General features: G+C 41.8%; 1 protein-coding gene across 2 annotated transcripts in view; it reads left to right on the top strand.

The window, feature by feature from the left end:
• LOC140738799 (reelin-like) overlaps nt 1–22,657 on the top strand; it is a 302,475-nt gene that overhangs the window by 61,627 nt on the left and 218,191 nt on the right. For both annotated transcript variants that reach the window (XM_073066646.1, XM_073066645.1), the window contains exon 4: nt 5,852–5,987. In XM_073066646.1, the coding sequence (XP_072922747.1) occupies nt 5,852–5,987 (136 nt within the window). The remainder of the gene's footprint in view (nt 1–5,851; nt 5,988–22,657) is intronic.

Here is a 22,657-nt window from a genome sequence, read left to right as displayed (position 1 = left end):
ACAAAACTAGTTGGCGGTGGGGTTTCTATGCCACTGTGTTGAGTTTCTTCGTGAGAGACATGGATGAGGAAATGCATTTCAAACATTTTTGCATGTGGGCAGGTAGATTTGATGATTTGGTTCATCTATTTCGCATCGGTGTACAGACAAGGGGGAGAAGAAGCAACCGGAAATGTGATGCTACCAAGTGGACCAATCACAGTTGTTGTGGTCTGCATCGCCGTGATGCGTGAGTGAGTTTTTTGGGGAGGTGCATGTCACCCTACGGCATAGGGTACGCGGGTACCTACGGCGTAGATGCGATGCACAAGTATAAATCAGCCTTTAGAGTAAATTGCAGACCAGGAGACATCCAATTGATTGAGATGTCTGCCCAGGCATGAATGCAATCAACACCCTATTACATGAGTATGACTCAGAGACCACAGTAATTAACTCTCATTTTGGGTGTGTTGTGGGAAGACCCAGGAATTTGGAAATTTACATGCAACTCAAAAGAAGCATGATGAGGGTATTATAACTATAGAAATCGTCCTTTTACCTTTGTTCTTTAACATATAAAAATGTGCTGTAATGTTGGATCGGGGAGCCTCACTCTGGAGCGACTCCAACGGCTGTCAGCTCATGTGTGTCCCAAATAAAAACTTTTATATCAACCAGCTGCGGCTGTCTGGTGACTTGGTTCACAGTCACAACATTTGAGTGCTCGTCCAGAATGTAGTGTCTGCGTATTCTTATTAAGAGTGATATAATCTATTGTTAACCAAAAGGATCCATTAGGCTTCTTTACTAGCCGTACAGGCAAGTTAGTGGCAATGTTCCCTCTAATTTGTAAAGACCAATGTGCACAAAACTCTTGTGCTGTGCAATTTTTTGTCCAGTGACAACAACATGTGTGACCTGAGTTTTATATATAAGGTATTCATTCTAACAGTTTGCAAAGCACTGTCAATAAGAACGTTGGTCTCCTCTGGGTTTGATTGTTTTCATTCTCGTTCATCTGCGCTCTCACAAAACATACATTTGTAGACCATACATTTGTACATAGCAGACCTGTAGGGGGTAATGAAGGATTTTCTCACTGGAACTTTTGCACACTATCAATATGTGACTTGTTTAATAAATAATGCTTTAAAAAGTCAAGTTTCCAAATACCACTCCACTTCTTCCCTCTTGCAAATTCTCCAGCAACTTTTTCATCGCGACAATACTCACAGGTAACACCAGTTTCTGTATTGTGCATAAAATTTCTTGTAGCTGCATGTTCCTAACCTCATGAGCTTTTGGTGTAGTAGTTTCTATTGTTTCATTAAGCCATTCCGCTTCAAATGAACTAGCAGTTCTTTTTGCACTTCATGTCCTTTGCTTCTTTGGAATTCAATATAGTGAATCGATAACTTCTTTAATAAAAACTGTATAAATAAGCCATTTCTAAAATCTGTAGACAAATCATTGCCATCTCCACATTGTCAACACCATCTGCCTCAGAAACCGGAAAAGGAAATGTGATTGTGTACAATTGTGAAATATACTTAACATGCCAACCTTTTGAGTGCAGTTTAAATTCCTTTATGTGCTGGTAGCAAAAGATGTGCACACTCGCACACTGAGAGGTAACATTGGTCAGTGGTTGGTGTAATCTCTTAGTATCCCCTGGTGTTCCAGTTCATTTATTATACTCAGAACAACTGTCAGTGCATCTGCTTTTATAGGATATTGTTTTTGGGGTTTTTGCAGGTACCCTTCTATTTTAATTGGGTTTAACTTCAGTCGACCACAATTGTGTGTGTGTGTGTGTGTGTGTGTGTGTGTGTGTGTGTGTGTGTGTGTGTGTGTGTGTGTGTGTGTGTGTGTGTATATGTGCACACACACACACACACGTATATATACTTATTTGTCCTGTGCTACAGCTAATTCATCCCCTGTTTCCTTCACCACAGCCCATCCAGTCCCTGGCTTCCCATCTATGTGCCTCTGAGACCCATCTATAAAAATTTCCTCTGTTTCTCTTACACTGTTATCTTCCTCCTGCTCTATTTCCATTTGGCACTCTTGTCCCTCCCCCTCTGTCAGGATGGTGCTTGCATAGTTCATTCCTGTGTCCCTTACTATTGTCACTGACTTGTCTTTGGGGATGAGAACTGCCTCCCAAGCTGTCAGTGACTGCTCTCAGCCTCCCTGTGTCCAGGAGCTGTACGGTGGTATGGAGGGTATGTAGTATGAGTTGTCCCATCATCACAACAGGTTCACTTACTCACACTGCCCACACTGCCCAATCTAAAGCTGCTGTGCAGTGGGGAAGTCCTGCTACAATGAGTGTCTATTTTGTTGAATAATATGCCGCTGGTCTTCTTGTGTCCCCGTGGTCCTGCACCACCACTGCATTGTAATGCCCTCCCTCATCTCTGCAGTATTGGTGAAAGGGGCAAGCCACATCTGGTAACGTTCATGCAGGGGTGGAGACTAGGGCTTTCTTGATCTGTAAAAGCCTCTTCCTCATCTGGCCCCCATCTTATTTCCTCCAGAGGGGGGCTTCTCTCCTTTAATCACGGCCTGTTGCGGGGCCACTAGTGCTGAGAACCCTGGTATGAAATTACAGCAGTAATTGACATTACAGACATCACTCTCCTTACTCCCCTTACCTTTACTGAGTGAGGCATGGTGCTGATTGCAGAACGTCTGTCATCTGACATGTCCTTCCTCCCCTGGGAAATCGTGTGGCCTAGGTACAGTCCAGTTTGCATTCCTATCTGAGCCTTGTGTGGACTGATTTTAAACTCCTCGCCTTGCAGTATCTCTAGAACACTGGCTACCACCCCGTAAGTGACCTGCTTCATCTTCTGAAGCGATTAGAAGATCAGCTAAAGATAGTAAGATGGTCAACTGGTTGGGTGTTAGATTGAGCTTTTCCAAAGTCTGCACCATGATCTTATGAAAACTCTCTGGGCTATTGTGGAATCCCTGAGGTCCACATATACTGTGGCCCACCCAGGGTGAAGGCAAATCGGTCTTGGGAGTCAGGTGCCAAAGGGAGACCCCAGAATCCATTAGTGGTATCGAGAACTGAGAAAATGTTATGTTCTGGAGACAGGCCATTTATTTATAGAATGAGCTGTTAAAGGAGGTAGTTGAGTGAGGTACAATAAAAATATTTAAAAGGCTCTTGGCATGGTAGATGCAGAGGGATGTGGGTCAAACATGGGCAACTAGGGTGAGCTTAGATGGGCATCTTAGATGTCATAGGTGAGTTGGGATGAAGGTCCTTCTCCATGCTGTATTACTCTGTTACCGTGGAGGCTCAGTCTTCAAGTAGAGATAGATGGATAGATTTTTGGATATTAAAGGACAATAGAGATATTGGGTTAGTGTAGGAAAATGGTGAAGAGGTTGTAATCAGCCATGTTCGTCATGAATGGCAAATCAGGCTGAAAGAGAAAGGTGGCCGACTCTTGTTCCTGATTAGTATGTTATTGAGAAAAGCTGGTGCATAGACTTAGACCACAGGTCAGACATGATCTTAGTCAATGACAATGGCTAAGTGGCCTACTCCTGTTCCTATTTTCCTCATCTATTTTGAACAACCCATTCAGCTGCAATATTTACAAAGGGTAACCAACTAATTAAAATGAATTTTTTGTGGAAAAAATACACTATTAAATCCATTACGTTAACATGAGAAGATAAAAATGTAGATGGTTCAGATTTGCAGAAACAGATAATGAAGAATTTACAAACAAGAGAAAATCTGCAGATGCTGGAAGTCCGAGCAACACACACAAAATGCTGGAGGAACTCAGCAGGCCAGGCAGCATTTATGGAAAAGAGTACAGTCGAAGTTTCCGGCTAAGACCCTTCAGCAGGAATTAGTTACAGATTATTTTACCTGTTTCCCACATTTAGAGCCAGCACAATCAATTGATATAATGTAGTTAATTTGAATATAATGATTGTTGTCAATATTGTGATGGTTTAGAAATTTCCATAAGTCATAAAGTTTATCTTCTCAATAAAGAATTCTCAAATTGAACATCTTGTTAGAGCACTTACGGTGCAATAGTTATAATTTTTCATATCCTTACCTTATAACTTTCCAGTAGAAGAAATAACATGGTGGTCAAGAAGAATTTCAAGAATTATTCCAGGCAATTTCTTTGTGTTGTGTTGCTCATAATTCTTCTATTTCTCAACTTTTATTCAAAGTAGGATCACATTTGTATTTTTAAAGCACCTTTTGCACCCAAAGAAGTATCAATGAGTTTCACCACCAAATAAATACTTTGGAAAAGTTGTCATAAGTAGTCACATTTTTTTAAAACAGTATCTATTGTGTAATTTACCCAGATCATAACAAGGGCTGGGTTGCAAACTAGTAATCAGTTTATAATTTCTTTGTGTTGCCATTTCTCTTTATTTCTGATGCTTCTCTTTTTTTCCCCATTTGCTTTCGACTTCCTTTTACTTGTATTTTTTCTTATGAAGGAGGTATGAGGTCCAGCATTAAGTATACCTTAGACTGTATTGGAGAAGATATACTGTATAGGTGTGCTTGTTTTGAGTGATGGCAAGGTGCAAGAGAATAATAACTTCTGACTGCACAACTGTTGGAGTTTTGTCATATACAGTATATACTACATCACACGCACATCATGCATACCACACCAACGTCATAGACACATTGACTATATGTCACAGGCACCATGTACATAGAGCACGTACATGGCAATTACACCACAAAATTTCCCACAGGTGCACACCTGCTCCATGTATACACTATATGTGCCATATGTCCACACACACATACACACTTATATCATACACCCTATATGTAGTGCCATATAACGCCTGTACCATGCACATTTCCTATTAACTCCAGGTACAGACACCACCTGCACCACATATACACATTCACTCACATCACCTGCAGAACACATGCACACACATCTCCCTGAAAACTGTGGGTTTCAGTCACCCTTTCTACATGATGCATATTATCCACAGTGACACCAAAACATATGGCTGACATATTGTAAAAAATCAGTCAGCTTATTTAAAATGTGTTGCTTAAGACGCTTTCTTGGAACATGAAACCTCACACTCTGCTTCATTCACAAACACCAAAGACACCAAAGCATATGGTGACGTGTTGCTGAGCGCGGAAACATATTTTGGCTGTGTCGAGGGGCCCTGTAGCTGGAGCTTTGCTGAGATTGGAGGCAAGCAGATTGAAGTGGTGAGTGAGATGTCACAAGAACTGTGCGACATGTAGCAAGCAACAGAAGAGTCATAGGTGGGTAAACCTTCCTCTGTGTGCACGGGGCTGCAGTGGAAAGTTACCACCAGTTTTAAAACACATTTGTAATTCAGCAAAGGTAGTGCGTGGTATCCTAAAAAGAACATCTTGCACATTGCTGTGTGATCAGTCCTTTTTCTATCCTAGCTAACTTTGCCAAATTAAACACTAAATCTAAAAGTTAATCCAATAATGTGAAAAAAAAACATCTGGCATCCTGACTGGATTCTCAATCAACAGTCTGCTTAGCCTCCACAATTTAAAAAGACCTCACACTTTGCAGAAGCAAAGTTAACATGTGGCAGGTGGAATGTGATGTTGTGACATCCTAGTGGGGACCTTTACTTAGTATTAAAGCAATGAAATCTCAATCCTAAAGAGCTATCCAGTACGTGTTCAAGAAATCATCAATGCAAATGAGCCACTTAAATAAGACAAGAAATACTCTGCAGGTCAGGCAATGTATGTGCAAGGAGAAAAGCGGTTAATATTTCAGGATGGTGACTTTTTTTGGTCAGGTTTCCTTATAGACGTTGTCTGATGCGCTTTCTGCCGTTGCAGGGTTCATGTCTGATCAGCCCTTTGGATCCCAGTTCATGTGCAGCGTTGTGGCATCTCACGTCAGCCACCTTCCACAGACCAACCTCAGCTTCGTTTGGATTGCCCCACCTGCAGGCACCGGCTGTGTGAACTTCATGTGAGTAAACCCTTGATGCCGTGCATGCTAGAGATGACTGACTGGTAAACTTTGAAATGGCTTGACTGCAAGACTGACTCTGACACTAAACCATTGAGTTATAATTAGTTGCTTTATTTTCTGGGAGCCTGAGACATACACAGCCAACACAAATTGGCTGTTGAATTCAAGACATGATAAAATGCATCTGGAGCTTTTGGCCTTTAATGGGAACAGTGAAGAACAAGTGCAGTGGAGTGGAGGCCGCTGTTGAATCCATGGTTGCCCTTTGGTTCCCTGCCAAATCACATTGAACTTTTATTGTGGAAGCCTTGCTAAGCCCTCCACCTACCCAACCTCCCCATCTTTATTGATTAACTCCACCTACTTCACCCACACAATTGATTTTGTCAGTGATGCACCATTAATAACTCTTGGAGACGGGAGGCGAACGATAGGCTTTTATTAGCTGTAAGGGACCACGATTAGCAGCAAGAGACCACCACACAACATCTCGGAGACTGAGGGAGGAGCAGTGCCTCCAATCGCCTTTATACAGGGGTCTGTGGGAGGAGCCACAGGAGCAGTCAGCAGAGGGGCGTGTCCAGACAGGTATATGTAGTTCACCACAGTCAGGATGCGGAGAAAGACTGTTGAGCCCAGCCTGTTTAACTGCCACGGGACATCTATTGCCTAAAACTTGCTGACTCATTCTGACAATGACTTGAGTTCAGTTTTTTGGCCTTGCTCAATTTGGATCAGTTTGGAATTTGTTCCTTTGGCTCTGTGGAGGATGGACCAAGGGCTGCGGTTTCTTACTACCCTCTTGCTGAGTTTTGCAGGAAGTAGATGTCCTCAACATGCTCCACCAATGTCTCATCAGGTAACATTATTAAGAAACCAATGAAGTCAAGTGAATTGAACCTTTCTTGGTCTAGACGTGAAGTGCATATTTCCCCGGATAAAAGCCTCCAGGCATCTACAGCCTAGTTCCGTCCAGGCATAATACTTTGAAAAGACTTCTCCCCAACAATTTCCAAACCCTCCCCAAAGTTATCTAAGTATCAGCAGCCTGAGAGCCATAATCCGCTGCTCCTCCTGCTATCCTGCTTTTTTCCATGAAAAAAATAACAAGCAACTGACTAGTGCCAATAAATAAGGCAAAGAAGCTCTGTGAGACATCTGCCACAAACATCTGCCCTGGAGCACCATTAACCCACTGACTTCATGAAGCTAGGTTATATCATTCATTATCTCTAACTTTATTTCAAAGCAGTTTTTTTTCCAGCAGATCAACCTGAAATATTCGTAACACCAGTTTTTCTCATCTAGTGGTGACAAAAGAATAAAAAACTTTATTCTTAAAGTTATATATATATAATAAATATATATAATACACACACACACACACACACACACACACACACACACACACACACACACACACACACACACACACACACACACACACACACACACACACACACACACACACACACACACACACCACCCCACCCCCCAACCTGAGGATGTGAACTCTTCTCTCCATGAGGACATTTACAGCAGCAGGTGCAGAAAGAAAGCCTGGAAGATCATCGAGGACATCAGTCACCCCAACCATAAACTGTTTCAGCTGCTTCTGCCTAGCAAACGGTACTGCAGCATTAAGGCCAGGACCAACAGGTTATGAGACAGCTTCTTTCTACAGACCATTTAACTTATAAATTCATATGTCTGTACATTGTGATAGAGTCATAATGCAAAGTTTTTTACTCCCTCACATTGTGGGATGGATGTAATAAGTATAGATGTATATATGCGTATGTATGTATATATGTTTGTGTGCGTGTGATATATATATATATTGTGAGAGGAGAGAAGGGAATACATGAATATGTAATTAAATTGAGGTTTAGCAATAGGAAGACTAAAATTTTGCAATGCTTTAGAAAGGGACAAAAGATACTTCAATCAATTAAGGTAAAATTTGTTAAGGTAGTAAGACTAAGTATTAGGAGGTGATGGATGTAAATAAAGCCCAGTGTTTAAACTTGAAATACCAGCTTGCTATTTTTGATTTAAAAACAACATTTGTTGGGAATACTCAACAGGCCAGGTAGGACCTGTGGTGATGGAAACTGGATTAGCATGTCCAAAACCATTGATAAGTAGCTGAGGGTTTGATAGAGAAATGTAAGATTGTTGCAGAGTGCACAGCAGCACGTTTCATCGTTTCATAGCCACCTATCTGTGCATAGACGACAGCATGAATGGTCAGATTATCCATGTGGTCTGTAGGTTTGATCTTAATTCACTCAGCCTGTGGTCTAGGTGCAGCCTAAAGTCTGCTGTGCTTGACAGGAGAGCAGGACTACTCGAGGAGAGCACAACTGTTTGGTGTAGATCAGAATCAGTGTGATACAGCTCAGTCGTCCAGCTTTATTTTTCATTAGAACTGAAAATAAAAATTAGAAAGAAGATAAGTTGCAGCGTTTAGGTAAGGTGGTGAGGTGGAGAATGCGATGAGTGGAAGAACAAAGCGAAGATCTGTGGCAGCATGGAGATTGAATGTACATGTGGGGTAGGGAATGAATAAAAATGTAAAGAATGAAATTACTAGAAGAGGAGTAAGTGAAAAAAAAAATATTGCTGGAAATGACCCAGGCTCTGAAGCAATTCGACAGCCATCATCAGTGCCACAGTGCCTGAAATCAAAATTGTGGTGGTACTTCAGCAGGTGAAGTCTATGTGGTTTAGCCTCCGTCCATGAAGTACTATATAAAAATGACATGTTGTGATTAGATAGGTTTTGAAGGACTACAACAGTTTGGTCAGCCACTGGCATTCACCTGTAGCTACTATTGAGAAGTGAACTATACAAATATGAATCATTTACCAAAGAGAGCTTCATTCAATCCTGTCTTCAGGTGCTAGATTCCGGTGGATGGGGCATTGTATTTCCTGGAGTTTATGATGCCCAGTGTACATTCCAAGATGCTTTCTACCCCTCAGATTGTAGCATTTGTCTCTGGGAGAATTACTGACAGCAGCAATGATCTTGAAAAAGAAAAGAAAAACAATTAACACCAAGACTCAGGAGAGCTTACATGCTATCAGCAGTATGCATATTCTTCATTTGGAGCCCTAAAGGTGGACTCAGCTTCACTCTTCATTGAATGGCAACTATGGAAACCCTGGATAATTAGTTAAACTGCAGATTATTTACATTGTCCAGTTAGACTCTGTAGAATGTTAGAGAGTGCACAGGGAGGCAAAATAATGCTCCTTCACCACAGCTCCCCACCCTGCCTGAAGTCCATTCTGTTCCCCTTTCATAAAACACGCTGCTCAAAAACTGTACTCCATTTCTAAGTCAAAGTGGAGTTTATTGTTATCCACACAAGAACGTACATGTATGCACAGGTGCAGTGTAAAACTTGCAGTAGCATCACAGGCACAAATGTACAGATACATAGCCTTCACAAATTAATCATAAATTATGCACAATTTTACAAGGTTGCAACACAATTAGAACATTTTGAGCTGCCGACCCTCTCCCCTGCTGATCCCCCAATGCAGACTGGCACACGTTTGTCCTCCCTGCCCCCTCCCGAAGTCGACAACCCGCTCTTTGCTGGCGCTGAGCGAGATGCTGTTGTTGCAGCACCACTCAAATTGGTGTGTCCTTTCTTGCTGACCATCGCCACCTGTGATTTATCCAACAACAGGAGTGGCGTCAGCGAATTTGAAGATGGCATTGGTACTGTGTTCATCCTTGTAAATCTCCCTGCACCCTTTCTATGGTTTCCACGTCCTTCCGGTAGTGAGGCGACCAGAATTGAGCGCAGTACTCCAAGTGGGGTCTGACCAGGGTCCTATGTAGCTACAACATTACCTCTCAGCTCCTAAGCTCAATCCCAGAGTTGATGAAGGCCAATACACCGTATGCCTTCTTAACCACAGAGTCAACCTGCGCAGCAGCTTTGAGATTCCTATAGATCCTCCACACTGCCAAGAGTCTTGCCATTACTGTTATATTCTGCCATCATATTTGACCTACCAAAGTGAACCACCTCACACTTATCTGGGTTGAACTCCATCTGCCACTTTTCAGCCCAGTTTTGTGTCCTATCAATGACCCGCTGTAACCTCTGACAGCCCTCCACACTATCCACAACACACCCAACTGTTGTGTCATCAGCAAATTTACTAACCCATTCCTCCACTTCCTCGTCCAGGTCATTTATAAAAATTACAAAGAGTAAGGGTCCCAGAACAGATCCCTGAGGCACACCACTGGTCACCGGAAATTCCGCCAGTCCCCTGCCATCCGCTCGGCCCTGCCTGAATCCACCGAGCCAGGCCATTACACCCTACCGTGTTCCGGCTTATGCTGCGTGGAGCTCTGGTCCGATATTGGGCCGGTTCCCGCTACACTGTGCCGGTATCGGACCCAACAAAGCTCACTCTTTTCAAATCCAACTCAAATTTAATTCAACTAGTTTAGTCGTGCCTAGAGCCAATTCCTGCCAAAGCAAGGACTGAGACCTACTGCAGCTTGCCTATCACCATGAAAGGTCTAGAGTAGATGCAATCTCACTGGCTCTCCACGGCCTTGGACCACCTGGACAATAGTAATACCTATGTCAGTCTGCTGTTTATTGACTAGCTCAGAGTTCAACACAATCATATCCTCTGGTCTAATCAACAAGCTCTGAAACCTGGGACTCTGCACCTCCCTTTGCTACTGGATTCTTGATTTCCTCACTGGGAGGCCACAGTCTGTAAAGATCAGAAATAATATCTCCACCTTGCTGATAATCTACGCTGGCGCACCTCAAGGCGACTGTCTCTACACCCATGAGGGAGAGAACACCATCTATAAATTTGTCAAGGATGCAACTGTTGTTGGTAGAATTTCAGATGGTAACGAGAAGGCGTACAGCAACGAGATAAATCAGCTGGTTCAGTGGAGTCCCTGCAACAACTTGGCACTCAGACTCAGTAAGACCAGGGAATTGATTGTGGACTTCAAGAAAGGGAAAGCAAGGGAATACACTAGTCCTCACTCATCGAGCAGTTTCAAGTTGCTGGGTGTCAGTATCTCTGAGGATCTATCCTGCGTCCAGCATCACGCAGGGCATGCCCTCTTCTCATTGCCACTGTCAATGAGGTACAGGAGCCTGAAGGCTGGCATGCATGTTTCAGGAACAGCTTCTTCCCCTCTGCCATCATATTGCTGAATGGACAGTGAAACCATGAACGCTACCTCAGTACTTTTTATTCTCTTTTTGCACTACTTATTTACATTTATATATATATACTTATTATTATTATTATAATGTATAGTTTTTATTACTATGTATTACTACTGCAAAGCAAAAAAATTCACGACATATGCCAGTGATATGAAACCTGATTCTGAGGACATCATGGAGAAACAAACTATGACAGGGAATTCCAGTTAATGAATTTATTCTTAAGCAGTTGCTTTTTTATGTATTTTCAAATCTTTTAAAATCCAAATCTGACATCACCTCTTTTGTACTTTTGGATTTAATTCAACTTCCTTTTCCCTTATTTAAAAAAAACAGTCTGGTGTCTTGTCTCAGGGGAATGGTAGCATGGTGATTATATCACTGACTATTGGACCAGAGACAAATAAGTTCAAATCCCAACACAACAGTTTAGATAAATTAAATGCATCTGGAGTAAATCGTCTCAATAATGGTTGCCATGAAATGATCAGATTGTTGTTAAATTCCTATCTGGTCCATCAGTTTTCCCTTATTTAGTCCATCTATCATGGCATGCAGAAGGATGGGACACAGACCATCTTCTAATTCCCAGTGATCCATAAGCATGTTTAAGGACAAATGTAATCTTTGGTCAATACCCTTGGCTATACGTGACACCAGACCCACCTATTTAGTTTCTCTTTATTGCCCTCTGAAAAGGTCTAGAAAGGGGAATTGGAGCTGATCAATGAATGTTGGTCTTGCTAGCCATGCCAACATCCCAGTCAGAACTAAACAGCAATGCAAATTCATCAACTGGACTTTTCAATTTGACTGGGCCTTGTAACAGTCCGTGTAAACAAATGTACGATCAACATAATCACAATTGTATGTTAGACCCTCATTACAGGGAATGATGAATTCCACAAAGTATTCAGCCTTTTATTTTCAATAGCTTCTCAACACCTACAGCTTCCTGGCAGGTACTAAACAGAGAAAAAACAGTGAAGTACAGAAATGTAGTAACAAGAAGGGCTGTATGATCTATGACAGACATGTTCACGTCTCCTGTTTTTTTGTGAGTGTGAATAAGCTGTACATTATCTTCAGACATTTCGAGTACCTTAAACTTTTGCGAGTTATTTAATGCGCGGCAGCCATCACAGGGAGATATTTGGACTAAAGCCAGGCTAGCAGTTTGATACTTTAAGTGTGTTTTGTGAAAGATTAAAATAAATTGCTGTTAGTCTTTTACAAAAACCATTCGTTGACTATTTTATAGTCCTTGAAACAGCTATCTGTTGTGTGATCACTCTGCCAGTTTAAACACTGCTTTCGTTATTAACTTGGGTTCAAATTTTACACAGTTAAAGGAAAAATGAAAATATAATAATAACTCATCAAGCTATAAAACACTATCGGGGTCCAACAACCAATTTTCTTCATAAGATGGTAAAAGGAGCACATGCAGGTATGCAATGTAATTGTTATTTGTATCCACTGTTCACTCTTAAAGGAGATGTATTTACTCAGAAAACACCATGTAATTTTCTCATGTATAACTGCAGCATTATTTTTATTGATATTTTTTGTGGGGGTGGGGTGGAATTGAGCTGTCACAGACAAGACCAGCAATTACTTCTCATTTCTCTTTGCCCCTGAGAATGCTTCATGAACCTCTGCCATTCTTTTGCTGAAGGTACTTCCACTGTGCTATTGAAGAGCTGCTAATATGTGTCCAAGTCAGATTGGAGTGTGACTTAAAAGGTGTCTTGCTGCTAGTGGTATTCCCTGCTGCTCTTTGGAGGAGGTGTTAGTTAAGTAACCTGGGCAAATACAATTCATTTTGTAGATAGTACATGCTACTGCCAGTGTGCGCCGGTGGTAGAGCAAACTAATGTTTGGGGTGGTGATTAAGGTGCTTATTAAGTGGGCAGCTTTGACCCAGATGGTGTTATAAAAGCTTCTGGTGCTTTGCTCATCCAAGCAAGTGGAGAGTACTTCATCAAATTCTGACATACGCCTTGTAAATGATGGAAAGGGTTCAGGGTGTCGGTACTGTTATCCACTGCAGGATATCTAGCTTCTCGTCTGTAACCAAGACAACCTGTGTGGCTAGTGCAGTTGAATTTCTGGTGAACAGAGATCGCCAGGATGTTACTGTGGCTGAGTTGGTGAAGGTAAGGCTATTAAACGTCAGTGGTAGGTGTCTAGGCTTTCTCTTGTTGGAGATGGCTGTTGCCTGGCATTTCTGTGGCATAAATGTTACTTGCCCACGCCCAAATGTCGTTGTTGACTTCAGATTTATCAGGCCTCTTTGCTGCCACTCTCATTCAAACGTTATCTTGAACTCAAGGCTGGTCATTCTCACCTCCAGAATTCAGCTCTTTGCTACAAGTTTGGCTAAGGTCTGGGATGAAGTGGTTGCGACGAAACACAAATTGGGCATCACTGAGTAGATGCTAGTTAATAGCCCTGCTGATAGCACATTCCATCCCTTTGCTGAAGGTTAGACTACTTAAGTGGCAATTAGCTAGACTGGATTCACTCTGCTTTTTTGAACAGAGAGGACCTAGGCAATTTTCCATATTGGCAGCTGGATGCTAGTATTGTAACTTTAGTAGAACAGTTTGGTCCTGGAGCATAAGTCTTCAGTATTCCAAATGGCAAGTGGTCTGGTCCTCTGGTCTTTGTTGTTTCCAACACGCTCAACTATTTGACAATACCATGTTAAGTCACCGCCTGCACAAAGGAATCACGTTTTTGTAGGGTGTCCCGAAATGAACACTTATCAGACCTTTTTTCTCTCGTGACCAGAATGGATCTCTAATGTGGAATGTGCATTAGTCCTGTGGGCTCATAATTGAGCCATTATCACTACCTCTCTGTTTAAGCAATGTGTTGCAACAGAAAGTTACTCTATTGGAAAATAAAAATGCTTACAGAATATTCTGTTTTATATAAGTAAAACCACTGCTGTTTCCAGGCATGGCAGACCCCTCCAAATTGGAGTGATTTTTAATCTGCTGCCAACTCCAGTGATGTAGCAATGTGCCTCAAAAGTGCCTGTAGCAATAGGAAAACTATGACAGCATGGTAATATAGCGGTCAGCAAAACGCTATTCCAGCACCAGCTGTAAGATCAGGGTTCAATTCCTGCCGTTGTCTGTAAGGAGTTTGTACATTCTCCCTTTGACCGCGTGGGTTTCCGCCTACATTCCAAAGACACATAACTAGGTTTAGTGAGCTGTGGGCATTCTGTGTCGGTGCCAAGAGAATGGCGATACCTACGGCTGCCTAGCACGATCCTTGATGGTTTGATTTGACACAAGCAAAGCATTTCACTGTATGTTTCGATGCACGTGTGAGAAATAAGTTTAATCTCTAATCTGGAAATGCACAGTTGTTTAAAACCTGTAAAGCCAACTTCAATTTCTGCGCACAGAACTGCTACAGATATTTGGGCAAACACGAGGAAATCTGCAGATGCTGGAAATTCAAACAACGACACACACAAAATGCTGGTAGAACACAGCAGGCTAGGCAGCATCTATAGGGAGAAGCGCTGTCAACGTTTCGGGCCGAGACGCTTCGTCAGGACTAACCGAAAGGAAAGATCCACAGCAGGCTAGGCAGCATCTATAGGGAGAAGCGCTGTCGACGTTTCGGGCCGAGACCCTTCGTCAGGACTAACCGAAAGGAAAGATCCACAGCAGGCTAGGCAGCATCTATAGGGAGAAGCGCTGTCGATGTTTCAGGCCGAGACCCTTCGTCAGGACTAACCGAAAGGAAAGATCCACAGCAGGCTAGGCAGCATCTATAGGGAGAAGCGCTGTCGACGTTTCGGGCCGAGACCCTTCGTCAGGACTAACCGAAAGGAAAGATCCACAGCAGGCTAGGCAGCATCTATAGGGAGAAGCGCTGTCGACGTTTCGGGCCGAGACCCTTCGTCAGGACTAACCGAAAGGAAAGATCCACAGCAGGCTAGGCAGCATCTATAGGGAGAAGCGCTGTCGACGTTTCGGGCCAAGACCCTTCGTCAGGACTAACCGAAAGGAAAGATCCACAGCAGGCTAGGCAGCATCTATAGGGAGAAGCGCTGTCGACGTTTCAGGCCGAGACGTCGACAGCGCTTCTCCCTATAGATGCTGCCTAGCCTGCTGTGTTCTACCAGCATTTTGTGTGTGTTGTTGACAGATATTTGGGGATGGTCCATATGTTAGTAGTTTGTTTTCTGCTGCCACTTCAGTAATCAGTGTTCTGGAATCTCGGAATACGGTGATCTTTTACAGCAATATCTAGCTGCTTCCACTCTTGCATGCAAAGAAACTCCCATTCGTCATTTCTCCAAAGGCTTCATTTACATTGCAGGGTCATCACCGAAGTCAAGGCTGTCATACAATAGTCAGATGAATTTTCTTCATCCATTTCAATCCTTCCAATGCAATCATCCTGTTAAGCTACTAAAATTAACTGTCCCTTTCTGAAGTGAAATAATTGTATAATCTAAAAGCTGACACAGTAATCAAATAGCTGCAGTTGACACAATTCTGTCTACCAAATGAAACATGCACATCCCATTTTACTGGCAATGAGCTTACAGCATGTTGAGAATGGTTTTGCAATCACACGCCTGGACTTTGATTTCCAGCTAATTTTGTTTTCTTTTTTTGAGCATACACAGTAAGGAGTTTTTTTTGCCATAATTTTGGGATGAAAAAAGTATTTTCCATGACAGTGCTAGTCAAGGCCAGGTGAAAAGAGAGACATCAGAAATTTTAAAAAGATACTGCCAGCAATATAAAGAAATACAGGTGTGCTGCCATTGCGACTATTGGAGATAACCAGTGGTGCAATTCAAGAGAACTAGTAGAACTATAGAACATTGAAATCTACAGTACGTTACAGGCCCTTCAGCCCACAATGTTGTGCTGACCATGTAACCTACTCCAGAAACTGCCTAGAATTACCCTACTGCTACTGGAGATGTGGTGTAAAAAGTAGTTAGTTTTAAAATCATAATTTCAAAATTAAAATGATGAATAATGCAATGATCAAATAAAATAAATTATACATACTAAGTTAATCAGCAATTATGTATCTCACAGAGAAGATGAATGAGTTATAAGAACCAAGGAGAAATTATGCAAGAATACATTTTGACAAAAATGCCATTATAGTTTGAGTGAGGCGGACATTGAATAATAAAATAAATCATGAAGACTTAGTATTTTGAATGTAGTGGTAACTTTTCTAAAACTGGACGTAGCAGTACCTCACCCAGTCAAATTACTGGATAGAAATTTTGAAAGCAGACTGTATCTAGATTATGGCACTGCCCAAAAGGGACCAATTGCACTGTGCTTTCAAGGGCAAGGGTGTTCACATCAAAATCATTTTTCTGACTGTGAATAATGCATAATAGATCAGCTCATGTTGGAATTTGTGAATAAGGAAAGGAAATTAAATAAGGAATGAAATTGGAAATTGTTAGGGAAATGAATCCATACTCTATATTCAGTCGGGCAATTTTCATAAGGCAACCCTATTGATTTATTGTTGTTTAAATTTTTTATTGTTTAGTTAAAGCTGTGAAGTCACAAGGTCTAAGGTTCAATTACCCCTGAAGATAGCTGGGCTGGTCGTGATTCAGGATGGTAGCACTACATTGCCCAATATATTGCTGGAAAATCCATTGAGTGCAAAGTTGAATGATGTGTGTGCACTTGTGGTGGAACCTGCCTGTGTGCGGAGTCCAACAACAAACCCACAAGCACGGAGCAGGAGCACATTAGCCTCAGTCCCAGGCAGCTGCCTAAGAAGAAAAACCTAGCCAGGTTATTTCTTTTGAATCTGTTAATAGCACAGAGAAAGCAGAAGTAATCTGCTCCTGTGCTTGATTAGAATGCAGTAACGTTAGCACAGTGTGGATAGTAAAGCATTGAAATGCAGCTCTGATGCTGTGCCTATGTCCCTTGGAGGCAACACATGATAGTTCTGATCTTATTGCTAATCTCACTTAAAAATAAAGTTGGGATTGAGCTCAATTTTATTAAATCATTGTGGTCTAAGTCTGGATATGCAGTACATACTGATTCATTCCTTTCAAGAACAGATCAAGCAGTAGAAATTTATAATGTTTATTTGGGAATATAGTCCATTGTTCAAATCATTTTATTGTTCTGAAAGCTGAACATGAAAAAGCATTTAACTAGATGCTTTGTTAAATTTTGCATCAAGCTAGATGGAATGTTGCTCGGTGACTGCTGATGATAACTGACACCTCTATTCTTCTGTTTGAAGCAGGCAGCTGTTGTTATTTATGTGCAAAATATGAAAGGGACAATTAAGTAAAATCAGCAAGGCTACAGGCAAGCAAATCCACTTAGTTTTCAATTGAATGCTTAGTCAGTTGGTAAAAAAGCTCACCATAGACCATAGCAAGTAACAATCATAAACAATTGAAATATTTAGAAATGTTGAAGTCTGCATATATTCTCAGAGAATTATCCATTTGTTGAAATTACAGAGTTTAGTTTCCTTTGCTGGGTATCTCCTCCTTACACTGAGTCCTGATAAATAGCCACAGCCCAGAACATCGACTATTGCTTTGGCTCCACAGAAGCTGCTTGACTTCCTTCTGCAGTTGTTTTTGCATCAAGACCCAGCATCTGTAGTTTGTTGTATCTCCATTAAGCTTCCCTTCCTTGTGTAGATGTGCTGTTAAAAGTAGAAAACAGTTACTGGTGTTTTCAGATGAGCAGTCGCTAACCAAGGTTACATTAATAAGCCACACTACTTTTTATTAGAATAATCACAATTAATATTTTCCTGTTATTTCTGCATTTCACAGTTCTCCATTCCTTCAGTTCTAGTCAAAAAAACTCAGGATTCCAGGATGATGAATGTATTTATAATGACTCTGCTGGAAAAACAAGCATATTGACAAATGACACACCTAACTGATCTAAGACACTAGAGACTCTGCAGATGCTGGAGATCTTGAGTGACACACAAAATGCTGGAGGAACTCAGTAAGTCAGGTAGCATCTATGATTAGGGGAATAAATGAATTGGGGCAAGATCTTTCTTCAGGACTGGAAAGAAAGGGGGCAGAAGCCAGAATAAGAGGGTTAGGGTGTAGTGACAGAGATGGAGTATAGCTGTCAGGTGACAGGTGGGACCAGGTGAGGGGGAAATTGGTGGGGAGAGATGAAGTAAGAAGCCAGGAGGTGATTGGTGGAAGATGTAAAGGCTGAAAAAGGATTCTAACAGGAGAGGACATCGGACCAGAGAATAAAGGAAAGGAGGAAGGGAACCAGAGGGAGGTGAGCGGAGGAGAAGGAGGTGAGAGGGTAATCAGAATGGGGAATGGGAATGACAGTAGGGGTGACGGGGGAGTAATTACCAGAAGTTGAAGAAACTCATGTTCGTGCCACTAATTAGAGGCTACCCAGATGGAATATGATGTGTTGCTCATTCAACCGGAGTTTGGCCTCATTGTGGCAGTAGAGGAGGTCATGGACAGACATGTCAGCATGGGAATGGGAAGCCAAATTGGAATGGGTAACCACTGGGAGATCCAGCCTTTCGTGGCATATAGAGCGGAGGAACTCGATGAAGCTCTCCCTGAATCTGTGCCAGGTCTCACCGATGTAGAGGAAGCTGCACTGAGAGCAGTGGATATAAAAGATAACTCTGGCAGGCTCATAGGTGGAATGTCACCTCACCTGGAAGGATCTAATGAACAGTCTTGGCCAGAGAGATTATATAGAATCATTGTGTCCCTTAATATTTTGTTTCTCATACTCTGAGTCCATGCCTATTTCCTTGTTATACTCAACCACAACAAAAACCACTTTAACTGATATTCTTTTTACATCTAACCTTACCTTTATTAGTCAAAGCATTGAGTTCAAAAGTCAGGATGCTACATTGCATCTTTGTAAAACTCTAGTTAGGCTGCATTTGGAGTGTTGCATTTAATTTTTGGTCCATTATAGGGAGGATATGGAGGCTTTGGAGAGAGTGCAGAGGAGGTTTACAAAGAGGTAGCACCTTACATTTCTTCCTTCACTCTCCCCTCCCCCCACCTTCTTACTCTGTCTCTCCTCTTCATTTCCAGTCTTGGTGAAGGGTCGTGGCCTGAAATGTCGATTGTTTACTCTTTTCCAAAGATGGTGCCTGGCTTGCTGGTTTCCTCCAGCACTTTTGTGCAGTGCTTTGGATTTCCAGTATCTGCAGATTTTCTCATGTTCGAGGTTGACTACGATGCTATCTGGATTAGAGGGCGACGCACTCAAAATGCTGAAGGAGCTCAGCAGCTCAGGCAGCATCTATGGAGCGAAATAACACACAAACACAAGAACACAAAATATAGGAGCAGGAGTAGGCCATCCGGCACGTCGAGCCTGCCCCGCCATTCAATAAGATCATGGCTGATCTGTCCGTAAACTCAGCTCCATCTACCTGCCTTTTCCCCATAACCCTTAATTCCCCTACTATGTAAAAATCTATCTAACTGTTTCTTAGATATATTTAATGAAGAATCCTCCCTGGGCAGAGAATTCCACAGATTCACCACTCTCTGGGAAAAACAGTTTCTCATCATCTCTGTCCTAAATCTTCTCCCCTGAATCTTGAGCCAATGTCCTCTAGTTCTAGTCTCACCCATCAATGGAAACAACTTTCCTACTCCTATCTTATCTATCCTTTCAAAACTTTGTATATTTCTATAAGATCCCCTCTCATTCTTCTGAACTCCAGAGAGTATAGTCCCAGACGACTCAATCTGTCCTGATGAAGCAGCTCGGCCTGAAACATTGACTGATTATTTCCGTCCATTGATGCTGACTGACCTGCTGAGTTCTTCCAGCATTTTGTGTGCATTGCTCAAAATTTCCTTGTACCCAGGGTAAGAAGACACGAGTAATTAGGAGAATCATTAAGTTATAGATCAATACAGCATGGATATGGGTCTTTTATCCCAATGAGATGAGAGAAACCATGGTTCCCAACCATCTAGTCGCTTGTTCCTGTGTTTAGCCCTTATCTGTCTAAGACCCATCCCCTAAAACTATGCCCCTGAGTTTTGGACTTCCTTACCCTAGGGAAAAATTGTTACCATTAAACATTTCTATAAGATTGCCTCTCATTCTTCTAACCAAGACCTAGCCTGGCCAAACTCTTTCTGTAACTCTGACCCTTTAGTCCTGGCAGTATCCTCTTAAATACTTCATCCAATTTAACCATGTCCTTCCTATAAGAGTGGGGAGTGCCAGCAGTTTGATAAACTTAGTTTGCTTTTCCTGGAGACGAAGAGGCTGATGGGCGACCTGATAGAAGTTTATAAGATTAGGAAAGGCAAAAGTAGAGTAGACAGCCGACATCTTTTACCCATGGTTGAAGTGTTTAATACTTGAGGTGGGAAGAGGTAAGTTCAAAGTTTAGAGACATGCAAAGCTAGTCTACACATATAGTAGTGGGTGCCCAGAATGTGCTGCCAGGAATGGTAACGGGGGCAAATAAGGTAGAGGCTTTTAAGAGGCTCTTAATGTGTAGAGAAAGGAGGGATAATGGATGTTGTCTAGGCAGAAGAGATTAGTTTTGTTAAGCAATTAATTACTAGCTATTAGTTCAGTACAATATCATGGACCTATTCCTGTGCTAGGCTATTTGAATATCACTGCAGATGTGGGAATGTAGAACATAGAAAACAGAAGGTTTGAATAACTTAGTAGGTTAAGCAGATTCTGTGGAGGCAAAAGGTGTGGTTTAACCCACTGAGATCAATTGTTCTGCTTTTTTTTGTTCTAGCTATTGTTTTGTGGGCCAATAGGATCCTTATAATCTCTCATTTCACTTGAAACTGTTCAATATTTATCCACAACTTCCAATTCTTCACTCAAAATCCAAGAAAACAATGTACAGTGCTTGTGTACATTTCCTCGAAACTAAAATCCTGAAGCCTAGAATCCTGTTCTTTTGTGGCCACCCTCATTTACCATTTGATTGGGCGCTATCTTGTTAATGAATTTATTTCATATCTGTAAGGTTAAGGTTTCAACATTTAAAGTTTATTAAAACTTGTAGCATAATATATCGGGCGTCACAGTAATAGCAATTAGTGTAACGTTCTTACGGCGGTGATGACCAGAGTTCATTCACCTGCTGCCTGTAAGGAATTTGTTAATTTATTATTGAGGTAACAGCGCGGAATAGGCCCCTACAGTCTTCGAACCACGCCGCCTAACAACCCCTGATTTAACCCCAGCCTAATCTTGGGCCAATTTACAATGACCAATTGACCTACCGGCTGGTACATCTTTGGAGCACCCGGAGGAAACCCATGCGATCATTGGGAGAAACTGTAAACTCCTTACGTATTCCCCGTGACTGAAAGGGTCTCCTCTGGGTGCTCCAGTTTCCCCCTACATTCCAAAGACAAAACAGTCGGTAGGCTAGTTGGTCAGATGGGTGCCGCAGGCTTGTTGGGCGGAAGGGCCTGTTACTGTGTTGTATCTCTAAATAAAAATGAAAACTTCACCCTATTGGAAATCAGCAGCCATTAAAAAGAGTTGTTTGAATGGAGAGCTGATCTGAATGCACATGTGCATGAATACTGTCCTGTCCTGGTCCAATTCAATAACTTGTTAAATGATGTGGATTGTATCAAGGATCTAGGTAATTCATTTAAGAGGATTCAGCAGGGAGTTTAAAATAAATCAAGAGAGATGGGAAGATGTAAGAATGGAAATGAAGCACAGGTGTTGAGTGATGAGCATCAAAGGCAGATTTATGTTTTCAATAAATATCCTTTCCAGAGATGGTGTGACATGATATATTACTATTTGCATCCCTTTCCGACAGTGAACTGCAGAATAATCAATACTGAATGTCAAACAGAAGTCTTGCTGCTTGTAAATGAATTTCACCTGAATCACTTAGTTGGATAATTTCATGCTTCTTGTTTCTTGATTATTAAATACAGAGTTATTGGTCTGCTGCTAACAGGTTGAGATGTTTTAAAGCTTTGCATAAAGTTATTAATTCTTAAGAGCTGACAGTGCGATGGATTTAGATTTGAGCAATTTGAATAATGTCAGTGATTAGAAATACATAAGCAGCTTCATTGCTTCAGAGAGTATGTACCTCAGCTGTGTGTTCCTAGCCAGTATCAGCTTAAAAGTCTGGTGAGAGCCTTAATGAGTCTTAATAGTCAGCTGGAGTTCAACAGTATCAATTTGTAACAATAGCTCTTACTTTTTTTAAATCTGCTTATCCTACTGCATCTCCTTTAGGCCATTCTTTAAAGGCCTTTTAGGGTCAGCAACTTTAATTTTCTCAGTGTTATCATCTTAGGGGATCTGTCCTGGGTCCCGGACGTAAATGCCATTACGAAGAAAGCATGGCAGCACCTCTACTTTCTTAAAAGTTTGCAAAAATTTGACATGT

This window comes from Hemitrygon akajei, chromosome 14 (assembly GCF_048418815.1).
Source record: "Hemitrygon akajei chromosome 14, sHemAka1.3, whole genome shotgun sequence".
In the NCBI taxonomy this organism is placed as follows: domain Eukaryota; kingdom Metazoa; phylum Chordata; class Chondrichthyes; order Myliobatiformes; family Dasyatidae; genus Hemitrygon; species Hemitrygon akajei.
The sequence above is the reverse complement of the archived record's forward strand: the minus strand, read 5'-3'. Positions and strand labels throughout refer to the sequence as shown.